Here is a 15623-nt window from a genome sequence, read left to right as displayed (position 1 = left end):
AAGTTGAACAAATATGACCTTGGCTGATTTGACCAGCTACTGCCATGACTGCCAACTATTATCGCTGCTAGCTCGAGTAAGGCAGAAAATCTCGGCATAAGACTGAGATATGAGATTGGAAAATATTGGAGCCAACAAGATTGCATTCATACCTGCAGAAGACACGGCATAGACAGATAGTAATATGCAGCTAAAGCCGCGAATAAGATCCGCCATCCTTGAAAGCTCTGCGAACTATACACCGAAGCCAGCCAGGCACACTTCCTGCACCTCTTAGTCTAGATTCAACACGAAAAGGCTGATACCAATAGCTCATGGCCAAAGCAGCAACTTCTATTGGACGCAGGAATCTTACAGGCAGGAGCTTGGCCATATCAACCCAAAACACCACATGCCAAGTTGCCAATCTTTCTCCATATTGTTGTGCCTAGATTTGACTCGCTCACCGGTATGTCCGTGAGTAGTTGTTGTAAAAACGTACCCATCATGTTGGCATAAATACCAAGGGACGCGGCCAAATGATAATACAGTTCGTGCGGTAATTATCATTTTGAATACTTTATTTGGACTACTTATCAGCTCGAGAATACAAGACGTCATCTTGTTTAATGACAGAATATACAAAAAAATCATGTATCAAGCTTTCCTCCACACCCCAGTTCCTTCCATGTCATTCTTGGGCTACCAAACACGCAGCTAGAGAAATATGACCTGTTGCACCAAAAAGCGGTATGCACGCCAACATGCATATTTCGAATCGCATACGGCGAGCACCTATGCTTGCAATTAATACCATATATATCCCCACCACCGTGTACGCTGGAGACCTCCCGGTAGGGCGGATCCACCGGCGAACTAACAAAAGGTGGACAAGGTATAAACCTAAAAGCATATCAGCAATCCTCGCCAAGAGAGCGGAGATGAGGGTCTGGACAGAAATGTACCTTGCGCTGTAAGGATTAGATATTGGCAAGAAAGAACGGGCCGAACCCCAATAGTCTCATGTTTCGAGGGTGCAAACAATGATAGCTGTGGTGGACACGTATAAATGCACGACATTGGATATTTCGGGGAACGGTATTAGCAATATTTTTGTGGGAGCATACTTCAAAATGCGCTTTCAATCTTCTCTTCTCTTCTTCGGTGGTGCCGCTGTGGCATCGATCCAACAACTTGGATCACGCCACAATTCCGGTTCTGATCAGGCTTCTGGCGTCGTCTGCCCTGTCCTCTTCGAGGGCCGCATTCCAGTCGACGCAACGCTCCAATGGTTCGACACCAACTCGTCCGTGTATGATCCTAATTGGACAAAAGGCCAGAACATCAGCTGGTCGTCCATTCTTCTCTTTCCAAACACTACCCTAGCGCCGTTCGACGAACCCAATCGCCACAAGCCTTTCGAAGTGACTATCGATGACCGTTCCATCTTCAAGGGACGCAGGTCTCCACCGGAGACTTATATTCGTCGCGCGGGCCTCATAATGCCAGGCGATAAGAATGATGACCGGGCTGATGCGGCTGACAATGGTACCGTCACTTACCACTGGAGTGTTCACCAGAACGTGGAGAAACCACTCAACTTCTCTCACGAGTACATGAATGTGTGGCATGAGAGGGCTGACTTCACTGGCAATCAATTCACGTTTGTTGGAGGTTTGGTGTTACCGTTCAATGGAGGAAACGGCATTGATACCAAAGAAGAGAGAGAAAAGTGGAGGATCCAAAACAGCGACAAGAAATTCATCTTCGAAACCCCGATCTTGTTCGATCAGTGGCAGAACTTTGCTGTGCAGGTAGACCACACGAAAGGGTATGTATACTCGCCTTTCCTTGACGTATTCCCCCTTGATAAGATTAAGATGCTGACTATGTTCGATTAGTACTCTCAAGGTATTTTATTCAGCCGGTGCAGCACCTCTACAGCCCGTGACTGAGGCCACTCCAAACAATAACACAGGCCTGGGGCAACTCCAAGTTGGAATCCTGAAGAAGCCAACAGACACGACGAACATTGACCTCAACGGGTATCAGGGGCCTATTCCATTCCAGGGCGAAGGTCAGATCTACGGAGGTGTTTTTGTGGAAACAAGCACAGATGGATGTGTTAGCACGTATAGCTATAGCGATTAGTTAGCTACAGCCACTCGATATATATATAGCAACAATATCCGTTTTGTAGATGAGATTGTGCATGGTGAGATGTAAAGGAAGTAGTAAGAAAGCCATATTACAAGTATGGGGAAGGATTCCCTACATACCGAGGGATGTGGGGCCGGGAAACAACCAGGTTCCTTGTCAACAACTGATAATCAGCGCGGGACGCAGATGACGCGGCAGGTGCCATGCCAAGACGGTACGGTTAGTGGTGTCAGGGTCGGCAGATGGGGGTGGTGGTCTTCACTGGCGGAGTTAATATCAGAATATGGCAGGACAAGTATGGCCAAGGTAATGAGGAGATGAAGCGAAGATGCGAGGATGTTATAATTGGTCTGTTAGTAAGCTACATTCTCAACGTTGGTCCCTACTTTTCTCTGCTCAGTAAAATGCATGATTTTTTATAGCATTAGCCTTTTATTACTTTCCAATTCCATGTCTTGCAGGTTACATGCCTTTGACCAATAAGCGTCGTGATCGAGTATATAGCCCGCCTAGCAAGGAAGCAAGTGACGAAACAAGAAATGCGGGATCAAGTAAATTTATGAGCAAAGAATTCAGATATGTACTATAATCATATCAGAATGACAAAGCACACGACATCTTGTAGAGACATATAGCATATTCTCATATTCGCTCAGTTCAACAAGACACTGCAGTGCACATGAAATGCATCATCGCATTCGGAGAAAAGTCCAGGATGCCACAAATGTTAAATTTAATATTCTCCATAAATGCAACTCAAACGGCATGCCTTCTTCTCCCCCCGCCCCTCCGCCAATTCCATAGTGCCTCCTGCGCAAATGTACGAGCAGTAAGATGTCCCCTTTCCTTATTCGCCTCCTCTGTCAATGTCTCAATCACTCTTCCCTCTTCGATACATTGCCACAATCCGCCCGCTATAGCACTTCCCACATCCTCTTCAACCCACTCCCCATCATCATCGTCATCTTCTTCCACATCCGGATTCTTGGCCACTCGGACAGGTCCATCCGTCTTCTGTGCGCTCTCAACTCCAAACTGGCCTTTTCCGAGGCGGTATAGAATCCTCCCTAGCGTTTGGTAGGCAATGCAGCGCTGGCTGGGGACTTTACTCCTTGCTGTGACTGCTAGCTCTGGTATTGTGTACCCTGCTGCTTCGGGGGCTTCGGCGTGGTGGTGCAGCCCTCTATCGGTCGGAATTTCTCTTGCCACGCTGGGCGCGAGCAGGTTTCCCTCGAAGTCGAAGCGGAGTTCGGCAGGATTGAGGGCGGTTTGAGAAGGATGGTATGGCGATTTTTTGTCGGAGGGATCGATGGGGGACATCCAAGATAGCTTGGAGGGATCGTAGGCGAGGTTGGGAAAGTACTTCTCGTGCAAGTTTTTGAGGAAGGCGGGGTCGTTGGGATCGAGATCGGGGGGTTGTGGGGGTCGGGGGAAGTGTATCGAGTCGTCTGTTTGCTGCTCTAGGGCGGATCTTATGGCGTCGGAGGAGGTTTCGGTAGTGGATGCAGAGGGGGAAGTTGTGGATTCTGGCAACTTGGACCCGTCCACAGGTTCTGAAGCTGCAAAGGAAACTTTCTTCGTACTCGTGGGTTTGGCCTGTGTTTCTTCTTCGGCCTTTTCAGTTGTGGGAGGTTTTGTAGCCGCAGGCGCTAGTGGCTCAGCATCAAAGTCGCGCTCATTGCTTCCCTGGTCGATATTGGACCGCAACAGCAGCTTTTGTAGTAGTGCAGGATTGAGACTTGCCATAAGCTCTTGTCGCTCTTGCTCAATCTCGGCGTCCGACATGGCCGCGATGGTTCGCCTGTTTTCCTCATCGATGGCTCTTCGTTCCTCGTCTGGGTCTGGGGCAAAGGCGCTTCGTGGGTTAGGCAGGGGTGCTGCAGCAGCCTGTTTTTCCTTTGCAGCGCGCTGCTGCTTAAAAGCAGATACTCTCGGTGTTCGTTTCTTGTGTGCCGGGAAACCGTTCACGTTAGGCTTGGGTGAGGGCGCGACTGGAGGGTTAGCTGAAGATGAATCGCGCTCTTGAATGTCGCCCACAAAAGCGGGGAATGAGGGCATAGGAAGCACATTTTGTTCCTCTGGCTCCAGTTTCTCGACTGCGCCAGTATCAAAGTTGAGGTTGACACGTTCGCCTCTTTGGAACTCCATGGCGGTTGGCAGGGTGGTGTCGTGGTGCAGTACTGCATGCAAAAGTTGCCTAGGCTAGTGAGGTGCGGGATGGACCCTTGCATGTGGGGCGGCTCGTCATACTTAGCAGCCGGCGCGACGTCACGCTTCACGCCTACTGTGTACTGCTGTGTTTCTTCAACCCCACTATGCTCCAACCGCCCCGTGCATCTGTCCAGCGAATGCATATGGAGTAAGCATGCATTCTAACTATCAATACATTCATATCTCCATCAAGCTCGTGAATTCCGTCTGGAGAATGTAATGAGAAGTACATCCCTTGAACAAAAAAGAAAGTGATACACGTCCGTGCTAGTAGTGCCACAACACTAAGGTGACGCAACTCGAAAGCTCCCGACTTTGCAGCTGTGCATCTCAGCCAAAACACGATATTTTTCAATAATCTCTTGTAAGAATGACTTCTCCACCTTCACAGAAGCGATCCTTGAATTCTCATCTTGATACTCCAACGCGTGCTCGATTTTTCCAGGCTATTGATCAACGTGGAGATAAGACTAAGCGTGACATCTACCGCGAGTTCAACATTCCACATACCACCGCATACCGCCTCCTTCAGCAGCGCAGTAAATATGGAAAACTCGCTGATCGCCGCTCAAAACTCCGAGAATACAAAAAAGAGCATGGAGGCATTGGCTCTGGCCGGCCGCGAAAGGATGCCAATAATAAGACTCCACAGCGAATGCACAATGCTCCACAGACTATTCCAACCAGAATGGTAGAACAACAAACGGCCCTACCCCGCATACCCCACGTATCCCACCAGCAATCCCTACCCCTGGATAGCTCCTCGACTCTTCTCCCAAATCTCTCTCAACCCTCCATCACCAATTCCACCCAATCCTCCCATTGCCTCCCACCAAACCCATCAACAATGTCCCCCTCCAACCCAAACTTCCCCCCAGCCCCCTATGAATCCGGCACACACATCGCACCCCCTCCGCGTCCCCCATCCCCCGCAACTGCGGGCTACAGCTTAAACCACTTCATGATGCGCATCAAAGACCCACAAAAGACCCTACGATTCTACTGCGACTGCCTCGGCATGCACGTCGTCTTCATATTCAACGCCGGACCATGGGTTATATACTATCTCGGGGGACGAGACGTGAGTACGTTTAACCCCCCCTTCTCCCCCTTCTCTCTTCTCTCTCTCCCATTCCCTCCTTCTACTCCAACTTGGTGAATTGGAAAGGTGACAAAAACGACAAACAGACATGCAAAACATCCGCCAAAAACAAGGTCTCCTAGAACTCTACCACATCCCCGCTGACACATCGACCCCCTACGTCTCCGGCAACGACTACTCCGCCTCGGGAGTCGGCTTTGGACATATAGGCTTTACAGTGCCCAATGTGGATGAGGCGACGAAGCGCGTGCAGGAGTTTGGGTTTGAAGTTATTAAGCCGTTGGATCAGGCAAGGGAGGACCAGATGGCGGTTCCTGACGAGGTGGTGCAGGGCAAGTGGGGGGAGGTGGTGGAGGGATACAAGAATGTGTTTAGGCAGTTGACGTTTGTGAAGGATCCGGATGTGAGTGTACCTTTTTTTGGTCTTTTGCAAAAACATGAGGCGGTGTGGAGGGGAATGTGCGGGTGTAAGCTGACGCTGATGCAGGGTTATTGGGTTGAACTTATTCCGCCAAAGTTTAAAGCGTTGGGCGAAGAGTAGACAAGCATCGGGTTTGGCCAAGGTGGAAAAGGATTTGTTTATTTGTGTGCAACTCTGCAGGTGAGTTGAGTTGCTATACAAACGTCACTCTGTATACTACACTAACACGAGTTAAAAAGAAGATATGACATGTGCATCAACATAGATCAACGACGAAACCTGAAGAGTACAGGAGTCTTGGCAAACAAGAGGAAAACTTGAGCGGCTTCAGATTACTATCATCACGTACGAGACCAGCATATCTAGCATCGTCTACCACTCTATTCATGGCCTCTACATGCCGTGCCCAGTGTCGAAACAAGTCGTAACATGATTATGCATTACCTCTTCCTCAAAAGTGCGATTAACACCATCCATGTCTGCAAAGTCCGTCCATCCAACCTCCCAATCCTACATACAGCGAACCCAGTTTCGCTTCAACAAAACCCACACATCCCCACTCCTCAGCTTCCTTGAGGGCCCCAACATGTGACCTTACTTTCTGGAACAGTGATGCTAAGCCCGTGCCTGTTTTCTTTCCGGCAACAACGCATTCCTATTTATGTGAGTCGTGTGGGTATACAACACACATGGTTTCGTGATATGTCAGTGGGAGATTGATGGGGACGAGCTGCCATGCCAGTGTCATGCAAGCGGAGAATAAAGGGGTATGGCGCTCGAAAAGAGCTCACACCTTCTCTACACCTTCAATGACTGGCGCATTTGCCACCTCTACAGGCTCCAAGTCTGGCAACTCATCATCCGCCTCATCGGCCACATCCTTCATCTCAATGTCTTTTCTCTCTACATTGGGCCGCTCAGGCTGCCGACACACAGCCTCGGTGTATTGTTCTGCCAGGTCTGCCCGGACATATACCACACCTGTGCTGACCTTTGGCCTCTTGCCTTCTTCCTTCTCCAGGACCGCACTCTCATCTTCAACCTTTTCCACTCGGTCATCGTTGTAGCTTCGCCATTCCTTGTTCTGGAAGTCGTAAATGTAGATCCAATAATGTCCGCCCTTGACATCGCCACGATGCACAAACACAGCGTGTAGTCGGTATGGGACTGAGGTGCAGTCACGAAAGACGTTGTTGATCTCCGATTCCAGCGTCGTCATCTGCTCATCAATACCCGAAAGTTCCAGTGCGTAATCAGAGGCGCGTTTATGGAGAGTGTCCGAGAGCTCCGGAGGAGGTGTTAGCAAGCTATCTGGCTGGTCTTGGTCTTCGGAATTGTCTGAAGACAAGCTCTGGATGAAATCACTAGTAGCGTTAAGGCACTCCGGTAGGTTCATGCCCTCGATCCCACTAGTTTGCAGTTTTGTTCGCTTTGCATCCAGCTCTCGTAGCTGCTTCTGCTTTGCCCATTGCGCTTTACGGAGTTCCAACAGCTGTGACTCGTCCAGCGTTGGCGTTCTTGCCAAGTAACGGTCAAGATACATGGTCTTCTCAAGACCAATATGTGAGTGGTCGTACACCGGTTGGCCCTTTTCGTACTGTAGCCGCTTTACGTTGATGATCTGGATAGGCGCAGCCTGTTCAACGTAATCATACCTCGTACCACCACCGCCTTCGATTTCGCCCAGACCGAAATCCTCGTCGAGAGTAGCATAGAGCGAGCGGTCGCGGCGACCAGTAGCAACAAGGAAATGGTCTCGGAGCTCTTGGTTCTTCTGAATTCCATCTGGCTTCTCCATGACGGTCGTAACGTCACCAAAGAAGAGTTTCTTGATAGCATCTCCTTGCTCGCCTTCTCGCAATACGCTATCACCGGTGATTGCACAAGATATCAAATCAAAGATGTTCGCCATGACCTCTGCTGCGTCCTGCTGTCGAGCACTCTCCTCAATTCGGCCGATTTTCGTGCTTGACTGAACAGCAGGTTTTGGGGCGGGTTTGGGATCTGCTCGTGGTGGTACTGGAGGTGGCCGTGTTGGTGGTGCAGGAACATCATTCCCACTCTCTTTTGTAGAGCCATTCTCATGGCTGGGGGCGTCCTCCTTCATCTCCGAGTCCAGGAGATTGATTGTCGGTGTGTCAGTGTTATCCATAACAGTGTCCGTGGAATCGGTCTCTTTCTTGTCGGTGATGGATCCGGCAGGTAGTTCGACGGGAATCAGGTGGCCCTCAGCCGGTGGCAGCATAGGGCCGCTGACCACCGCTCCATCAATGGTACCGAGACCTATGCCTGGAACGATATCTGAATCTTGTATCTCTGCTTCCTCAGAAATGTCTGACTTGCATAGTGCGAGTGAAGCTAGGTCGATTTCAGGTTGTACAGTGTCTGTGGGTGCCTTGATCATCCGTTCAAAGAAGGCCCGCAACTCACGAACGACTAGACAAGGTTAGTATGGGTTCTCGTGGATTCGAAATATACTGACATTTCTGCGCAGTCAACACCCTCTCCGGGGTGACTGCCATGCGTCCAACTTTCTTATCCTTCAGAGCCTCCGGAGACGGATCTTGCAGGTGATCCTCACAGTTGAGGATTAGGTCTCGTAAGGGTTTGATGGTGAACAGGAATTGGAGTACGCTGTTCAGATAGCACGTGTTGCCAATGTTGCGGAGACCGACGGGCCATGATTCGAGAGGATAGTTGTTGCGCCGCACTATGGGCATGGGAGCGTTGGCAGGGCGGTTGCCGAATCTCTGAGTCTGGTCTTGCTGGATGAGCGCATGCGCTTTCTCCATTCTTGCTCTCTCACTTGTGCCAAGCTCGTAGGTGCTGAGCAGGGAATCTAGCACAGCTGGATCGAGCGCAACGCTTCGATCAGAAACTTGGAAGTGAGCGTAAGCATCGCCCAGGTCCATTTCGGGTTCGGACATGGTGCCGAACTTGAGGAAGTGTTGTAGTCTTTCGCTTTGCCGGTGGTCCGCTATAATCTGTAGTGCTTTCTGTGCGGTTTCTACTTCTGCTGGATTGTCTTGAGTCTAGTGCGCATCAGCGTTTGTTCCAAGGCAATCATAATTGTGCACGGACCTTTAGTGAATACATGGTCTGGACAAAGTCATCCGCTGTGGAAGGGTCAAGCTCAAACCATGCCATGGCTTGGTCATAAGTTTCAATAGACCCTGCCGCTTCTGCCCTTATCCTCTCACTATCACGCACGTCTCCGAGAACCCGCAACTGCTTTCGTGCTTCCTCGGCTTGCATAGGGCTGATATCAGATAATCGGGATTTGAATGAACCAATAATGTGCTCGTCACCGATGACGCTCGCATGCGCCGGATTGATGCCAAAGTACTGATATGCGCGCTGGGCGTCCCGCTTGCTAATGAGTCCCTGAGAGGCCAGCAGGGCAACCTGAACCCCAAGCGTCTCACTTTGGCGGCCCGCAGCGAGATCCTGTAAGCATTCAAAATAATAGTCTTTGTTGTCAATGTCTACAGCAACTTGACGAGAGAAAGCAAAAAGAATGAGGGAGTCGTCAAAGTCAGCCAAAGCGCCCAGGCTAGCATAATAGCTATTTAATGTCAGCAAATGAGAATACTTGATTTACATCAAGGCAGGATACGCACGGGTGATCCTCTTCATGGCTTGTGCTGCGGGTTTCGCGGCCCTTTGCCTTCGCATCTACAGAATCCATCAGTACCAATATACAATAAGATGCGTAGAGTCAAACATACAATCTGCACAAGCCAGCACTCTCTCGAGCTCGTCCCGCGAGGACAAGGGGTGCATGGGCTGGTGTCTGCAGTTTGCACGTTCATTTTCTGGCACGCTTAGTATTATGGTGTTGAGTTCGTAGCGAGCGTCTTCAATCTTGGTCCGCAGGGTGTATTCGAGAGGATGGGCAGTGTTCTCCGGTCTGGGGAGGTACCAGGCTTCTATCAAGGTGCCCTCCTCGTCTTCTTCTTGCCGATTCTCGAACCCCAAACGCCTCAGGATAGAGTCGCAATCGCGGCCAAAGGTCTTGAGAAACTTTTTGTTGAACAGGGGAATGCGCGCCTTGCCCTTTGAAGGGTTGAGCGAGTCTTGCAGATATGTGTTGAGGTAGTCGGGGGCATCGACTCTGCGGGCCATGACTGGGTCGGCTCGATCACCCGCCAAGTGCTGCGCAACCTCCCATCTCTTCCTCAGTTTAGCCTGGTTGGTCAGAGTCTCAATGTCATGCTCAGAGAAGATTGGTGGTCTCATGCCGATGCGGACGTGGAGTGAGCACTGAGGAGCTGAGCAGCGGAAGGAGTAGGTGCGAGAGGGCAGTTGAGCTTCGAGGCCGTTGATGCCGTTGGAGCCCTCCTGGCCCTGGTAGAGAAAGTGGTGCAAAGCATAGTCGGTGTTCCCTCTGCCGCACCACTTGCTCTTGCCATCATTATTGCGGTGGTCGGCGACGACATCAACATGCCAACGGCACTTTTGGCAGTAGGCGGCAACCTTGTAGACGGTGTCGGTGTCTGGCTCGCGCCCGGGCTCGACGGGGATGGACTGCTTGTCCTTTGTGAAGAAGTTGTGCCTACAGTTCCTAAAGGGCACGGCGGCGACGGCTGGGGCATTTGCATCGTGCTGCGGCGGGGGGCTGGTCAACAGGTTGCGGCCGGCGCGCTCTTCATGGCGGGGGTCGTATGTGAAGAGGTCCTGGAGGAGCCGTGGCGCTGTCTTGCCTGTACCGCTCGAGTTAGCATGTGTGGGCGGGCAAGGGGCAAAGACGGGGTACCGGGCGCCATGGCTGCTACAGACCGGGCGAGACAGGCGGAGAGATTATGTATGGGTGGTGATGGAAGTAGATCAAGTGCACGAGACGAAGCAGGCCAAGTCGAGCAAGCAAGCAAGAAGAGGCGTGGATAAATGGTTCATCAGGTAAGCATTGTAGGTGGCGGTTGCCCAGCAGAAACACACAAGGGCACGATGGGCCTACTGGGAGTTCCGGGAATGGTAGACACGAGCAGCACAGGCAGCCATTGCCTGTCATGCCCTCACGATGCTGCGACACTGCCAACCGACCTGGCGCGCACGATGATGCAGTGCCCGCTGCCGGGGAGCCCTGGCGCCCGGTGCCAAGACGCTTAGGTCCGCCCGCCGCCTGCAACACCAGAGACATTGACATCGCCATAGTGAGAGCTTCGACGACGACGACACCGACGCCCCATTCTGCCCGCCATGGCCGCCCACGACGCCTCCTTCCACCCCCGCGATGCCCTCGCAAACACCATGAGCACCATGATCCAGACAACCGCCGTCGGCGCCGTTGTGGCCGGAGTCCAGAACACTCTTCGCAAGCAGAATGTCGGCGCCATGGGTATCCTCACCCGCTCGGGTGGCATCATTGCCCTGTACGGTCCGTAGCCGCTCAATTGCCCTTTCGCCTGCTCAGCGCAGCTAATTGACCTGCAGCCGGTGTCGGAGCTACCTACCAATTCACCCTCGACGCGACTAGCAACCTGCGACGCAAGGACGACTGCTACAGCGAGGCCATTGCTGGTTTCGCCGCTGGATGTGCTCTGGGTGTTGGCAGTACGCACAGCCAGTCCATATGACCGCTATCACGCTAACTCGTCCCAGGGCGAAGTCTTCCCTTTATGCTCGGTGCCGGAGCCGTAACCTCGACCGCCCTCACCGCGTTCCGATACACCAACGGCCTCCGAGGCGTCGGGGACATCAGAGAGCAGGTCGACGACGATGGCGAGGTTGAGCGCAGGGAGGAGCTGAAGAAGCTGCGCAGGCGGCCACTGTCCGAGACGCTGGAGCAGCTGGGCGAGGGACGAGGTATGATGCACGCCAGCCAACATCTACGCATCGTAAAACTAACTCTACCAGGAATCTACGGCCCCGGCTACGAGGAGCGGAGGCGGCAGCGATTGCTAGAAAAGTACGGCATTGATGTCAAGGCAGCCCAGCAGTAGGCTTAGAAGCACCCTCGTCTTTTTCTTTTGAGTTTACAGGTTCAAAATACCCGATTGCCAAGATTCGGGCTGCGTCTGGTTTGTGTACATACTACGTTAGCAATTGAGGCATTGTCGAACTATCCGACTTCTAAATTTTGTATTAGCATGTATGTCTGCGTTGCTCCACTAACCATGCCCGCCTTGTCCTACGTCGGATAATGCGCGAAACGCTATTGGATGGAACGCGGGGTAGCTCCCATCCCACGCGTTCCCTCCTGTCACTTGCAATGCATGTACTGCAAGCTAGTATTCAAGCCACTGCTTGTAATCTAATATGTTCTATTTCCAAGTGATATCTTGCATATCAAATTCGTCCTAACTTTGATATGTTCTACATCATGTTCTTTCCCAACGCGATCCGTGTACTGCCCCACCATCTCATCCATTGACACCCTCACACTATCTCTATCACTAACACTCGCTGCCTAATTAATTTAATCTGGTTTTCACCCTGCCACCTTCTTCCTAAAGACACCGTTCCTTCATACAAACATCATCGGCATCAACCCTCCCACAATGTCCGAAACCAACCTCAAAGAAACCTTTTACCGCAAATTTCAAGATGATGTCGCATGTAGGACTGACGCTGCCATACACTCTTTGCAACACCCCTAACATCCCAACGCAGCACTTGAGGCCCAAATTTCTTCCCTTCCGGACATACCAACTGCAAGTCATGAGCGCAACGAAGCCATAGAGCAGTGTCTGGCGGGCATAGACCGCCTATCGCACGATGTCATGGACGCGTCTAGTTATCTGCCTGCGTATGACCAGCGAACATATAGCGAGGTATGAAAATCTCAATTTGTGAAAAGAAACAAAAGCAGAATAGAAAACAAGATGGGCAAACACTGTACAAAGAAGCTGACACGTCGACGCATACAAAATAGACCATCAAGTCCCTCTCCGAAAAGCTCCAAACCATAAGAAACGCCTTTGACCCCCCCAAGAAATTCAGCTTCAAAAACAAAAGGAAAGAAGCAAAAGTATCATCTAGCATCTCAGCACCCGCAAAAGAACCAGCTAGTACTTTGACCCCACCACCACCATCACAACAGCAAGACGACACCCCATCCGACCTCACCCACAAATCCTCAACCCGCATAACTCTCGCTTCAACCCCCTCGCCCAAAACTTCGCCCACAGTATCCCACCTGGTCAACTGCATCGTCAACCTCACCACGAGCAAAACACCCTTCGCAACCCTCTACCTCCGCAACATCAAAAATAGCCTCATACTCTGCGGCCACGTCGCAGGCCCCATCCACATTACGCACGTGACAAATAGCGTACTCGTCATGTCGTGCCGCCAGTTCCGCATGCACGATAGTAAAAATGTGGATATCTATTTGCACAGTGCGAGTCGTCCGATTTTCGAGGATTGCGAGGGACTGAGGTTTGCGCCGTTGCCGGGGTGTTATGTAAGTTTTCACCTTGTGAAAAGAATCACAAAAGGAGAGAGTTTTTTTTGGTGGTTTGATTCAGAAACTGACCAGTAGATAGGTTACACCTCAGATATCGGAATCGCCGAATCTGTGGGACCAGATTGATGACTTCAAGTGGCTCAAGGCTGAGCCGAGTCCTCATTTTAGCATCATCCCAGAGGATAAACGTATCTCCGATCACGTATGGGCCAACATAGTGCCGGAGGAAAAGGGTGTCTCCTTGCAAGATGTCCTAACTGCTGTCAACATCCAGCCATGACGTTCATCATCGTAGCAAGACAACAAATCTCACTCTTTCTCGAGACCCACAATCGCAATCACAAAGCATCACATACAGTCTGCAATAGCCTTAGTAATTGCATTGTAGATGACGTGCTACTCTGATGGCGGCTACCTTAACTGCTAAGATATCTGCGAAAACTTCTGTCAAGCTAAAGAACAATCCCGAGAAAGATTATGCCTCTGTCCCGTTACCCCTAAGAGCACCTCCTCGCTATGTGTATAGAGCCGGGCTGCTCTAGAATACGCGTCTTAGGTGATGCAAGAATATCCCATCAGGCCGACCCCCATCACAAAAACATACCTTCCTCATCATGTGTGAGACTATGTGAACACGTCACTTGGTCGGCCTATGCCCAGCTGGTAATGCAGAGAATCATGATAACGAGTGCGCCACACCATCTCCTAGCGCCAATGCGATGTCCTGTGTTGAATGGAACCTCCATGTAACTGGGCGAAGGGCCAATAATCGATCCGTTTGCGCTGGCGTAGGGGTATGGATAACTAGTTGGAGAGTAAGCAAGTGTGAACATGATGCAGAGTGGCTCTGAAGGACTTACTCAGATCCAGAGGGGCCAGCGGAGATTCCCGAAGGAACATATGTAGGCACAGTCTGAGCGCTGGTCTCGGTGTGGTTGTTGGGACCACTAGAAGAAGCCGATGCAGTAATATAGGATGTGGACAGATGCACATGATAGCTAGTAATCACATTCGTGCTCTCGCGTACGGTGGAGCTGGGGTATGTCGGTGACCAAGGGCTGAGAGAGCCAGATGGTATCGTATACCCGCTCGAGGATGGCCACGTCGGTGAAGGAACTGTGGGAGAAATTGGCACAACGGTGCTGCCTGTTGAAAAAACGTACTCTCCCGAAGATGAACGCACAAAGTTAGCCCCAGGGTATGATGCTGTAGAAGAAGCAGATAGTGTGTTGGTATTGCTGCTCGATGGTGTGGCTGTATAAGACAGAACATAGCCTGGCGTTGAAGTGGTATCAAAGACATAGGTAGGGACCGGGACGAAATCAGTCGTCGAGGTACCTGCTAAGCTACTGGGAGTGTTGGGACCAGGGTATGAGTGAGAGACCGCCGTCGAACTATGAGTAGCAACCGAGCTAGAGACTGCGTACGATGGGACTACCGAGACGGTAGGAGGCGAGACGGTAGGAGGCGAGACGGACGCACTTGAATAGCCAGCAGAGCTCGAACCTACCGAAGATACCGGGTATGAGGAACCAACAGTGTCTGTGATTGAGATCAACGAAGTTGCACTAGAGATGCTTATCACTGGAGTGCTTGTAGCCGTGTATGAGATTGATACACTCGGCTTGGGGGTGGGACCGTGGCTGACTGATACGGACGGCTGAGAAGGTGGGATGGACGGTAGCACGTAAACACTTGAAGAAGTGACCTCTGTAGTCAAGACGCTGGTCTGAGGAGAGACGCTGAAACTCGGATACATAGAGATGTAAGAACCAGGTATGATGCTAACCGAGATTCTTGACTCCGTGGGATAGACTGAGCTGGTAGCTGGCAGAGTTGTAGTAGCAGAAACCGGAGGCATGTATCCAGAAGGCGTCGAAGAGAGAAGGCAGACCGTGGTCGTGTCGGTGACGTGAATGACAGAGGTCTGGACCTCGGTGGTATAAGGAGGGCATCTCGCAACATCGGTGCAGATCTCGGAGACCAGGTGCGTGGACGTGACCATGACAACCGTGGAGTGGGTGTCGTTCAGGGCACGCTGACCATCTGTCGGCATGTCAGATATATTGCATTATGAATCAGAAGTGTGATGATCTGAAAGGAGGAAGTGAAGGTCTGATGAAGTGGCTGCTTGCAAGGCAGTGTTGCTGAAGTGTACTTACGAGGAGCTACAAGAAACTGGACTGCAAGTGCAGCACCTCCAAAGAGAGTGATGAGCTGGACCAACTTCATGACGACGAAGAGAGTAGCTGGGGGGCGACAGGGGTTGAGAAGGTGGAGTTGGTGGGCAACGATAGCAAAAGACCAAAAGACCTGAGCCGATTGCTGGGGGCGGATGGATG

General features: G+C 51.3%; 8 protein-coding genes across 8 annotated transcripts; 5 read left to right on the top strand and 3 right to left on the bottom strand.

The window, feature by feature from the left end:
* Positions 1–1112: 1112 nt before the first annotated feature.
* Positions 1113–2130, top strand: COCVIDRAFT_27604 (glycoside hydrolase family 131 protein; the record flags this gene model as incomplete). Its single annotated transcript, XM_014700063.1, has 2 exons — positions 1113–1810; positions 1881–2130. The coding sequence occupies 2 exons, from the start codon at positions 1113–1115 to the stop codon at positions 2128–2130; spliced, it is 948 nt and encodes a 315-aa protein (XP_014555549.1).
* Positions 2131–2895: 765 nt separating this feature from the next.
* COCVIDRAFT_102240 (hypothetical protein) lies at positions 2896–4287 on the bottom strand (the record flags this gene model as incomplete). Its single annotated transcript, XM_014700062.1, has 1 exon — positions 2896–4287. One exon carries the CDS (start codon positions 4285–4287, stop codon positions 2896–2898), a length of 1392 nt encoding a protein of 463 aa, XP_014555548.1.
* Positions 4288–4708: 421 nt separating this feature from the next.
* COCVIDRAFT_55875 (hypothetical protein) lies at positions 4709–4978 on the top strand (the record flags this gene model as incomplete). Its single annotated transcript, XM_014700061.1, has 1 exon — positions 4709–4978. A coding segment is annotated over one exon (270 nt), but the record flags the coding sequence as incomplete, so codon positions are not given.
* Positions 4979–5197: 219 nt separating this feature from the next.
* On the top strand, positions 5198–5993 carry COCVIDRAFT_102184 (hypothetical protein; the record flags this gene model as incomplete). Its single annotated transcript, XM_014700060.1, has 3 exons — positions 5198–5435; positions 5539–5855; positions 5940–5993. The coding sequence occupies 3 exons, from the start codon at positions 5198–5200 to the stop codon at positions 5991–5993; spliced, it is 609 nt and encodes a 202-aa protein (XP_014555546.1).
* A 667-nt stretch (positions 5994–6660) lies between these two features.
* COCVIDRAFT_27601 (hypothetical protein) lies at positions 6661–10639 on the bottom strand (the record flags this gene model as incomplete). Its single annotated transcript, XM_014700059.1, has 6 exons — positions 6661–8309; positions 8356–8905; positions 8955–9438; positions 9494–9548; positions 9602–10576; positions 10630–10639. The coding sequence occupies 6 exons, from the start codon at positions 10637–10639 to the stop codon at positions 6661–6663; spliced, it is 3723 nt and encodes a 1240-aa protein (XP_014555545.1).
* Positions 10640–11072: 433 nt separating this feature from the next.
* COCVIDRAFT_102200 (hypothetical protein) lies at positions 11073–11815 on the top strand (the record flags this gene model as incomplete). The annotated part of the gene is made up of 4 exons (XM_014700058.1): positions 11073–11250; positions 11307–11426; positions 11475–11678; positions 11730–11815. The coding sequence occupies 4 exons, from the start codon at positions 11073–11075 to the stop codon at positions 11813–11815; spliced, it is 588 nt and encodes a 195-aa protein (XP_014555544.1).
* A 558-nt stretch (positions 11816–12373) lies between these two features.
* On the top strand, positions 12374–13561 carry COCVIDRAFT_16950 (hypothetical protein; the record flags this gene model as incomplete). The annotated part of the gene is made up of 4 exons (XM_014700008.1): positions 12374–12431; positions 12486–12646; positions 12748–13278; positions 13361–13561. 4 exons carry the CDS (start codon positions 12374–12376, stop codon positions 13559–13561), a joined length of 951 nt encoding a protein of 316 aa, XP_014555494.1.
* A 370-nt stretch (positions 13562–13931) lies between these two features.
* On the bottom strand, positions 13932–15513 carry COCVIDRAFT_27598 (hypothetical protein; the record flags this gene model as incomplete). Its single annotated transcript, XM_014700057.1, has 3 exons — positions 13932–14085; positions 14142–15327; positions 15444–15513. 3 exons carry the CDS (start codon positions 15511–15513, stop codon positions 13932–13934), a joined length of 1410 nt encoding a protein of 469 aa, XP_014555543.1.
* Between the last annotated feature and the right edge of the window lie 110 nt (positions 15514–15623).

The sequence above is a fragment of the Bipolaris victoriae genome, assembly GCF_000527765.1.
Source record: "Bipolaris victoriae FI3 unplaced genomic scaffold scaffold_54, whole genome shotgun sequence".
Classification (NCBI taxonomy): Eukaryota; Fungi; Ascomycota; class Dothideomycetes; order Pleosporales; family Pleosporaceae; genus Bipolaris; species Bipolaris victoriae.
Note: the sequence above shows the minus strand (reverse complement) of the source record. Positions and strands in the feature narration are given on the sequence as shown.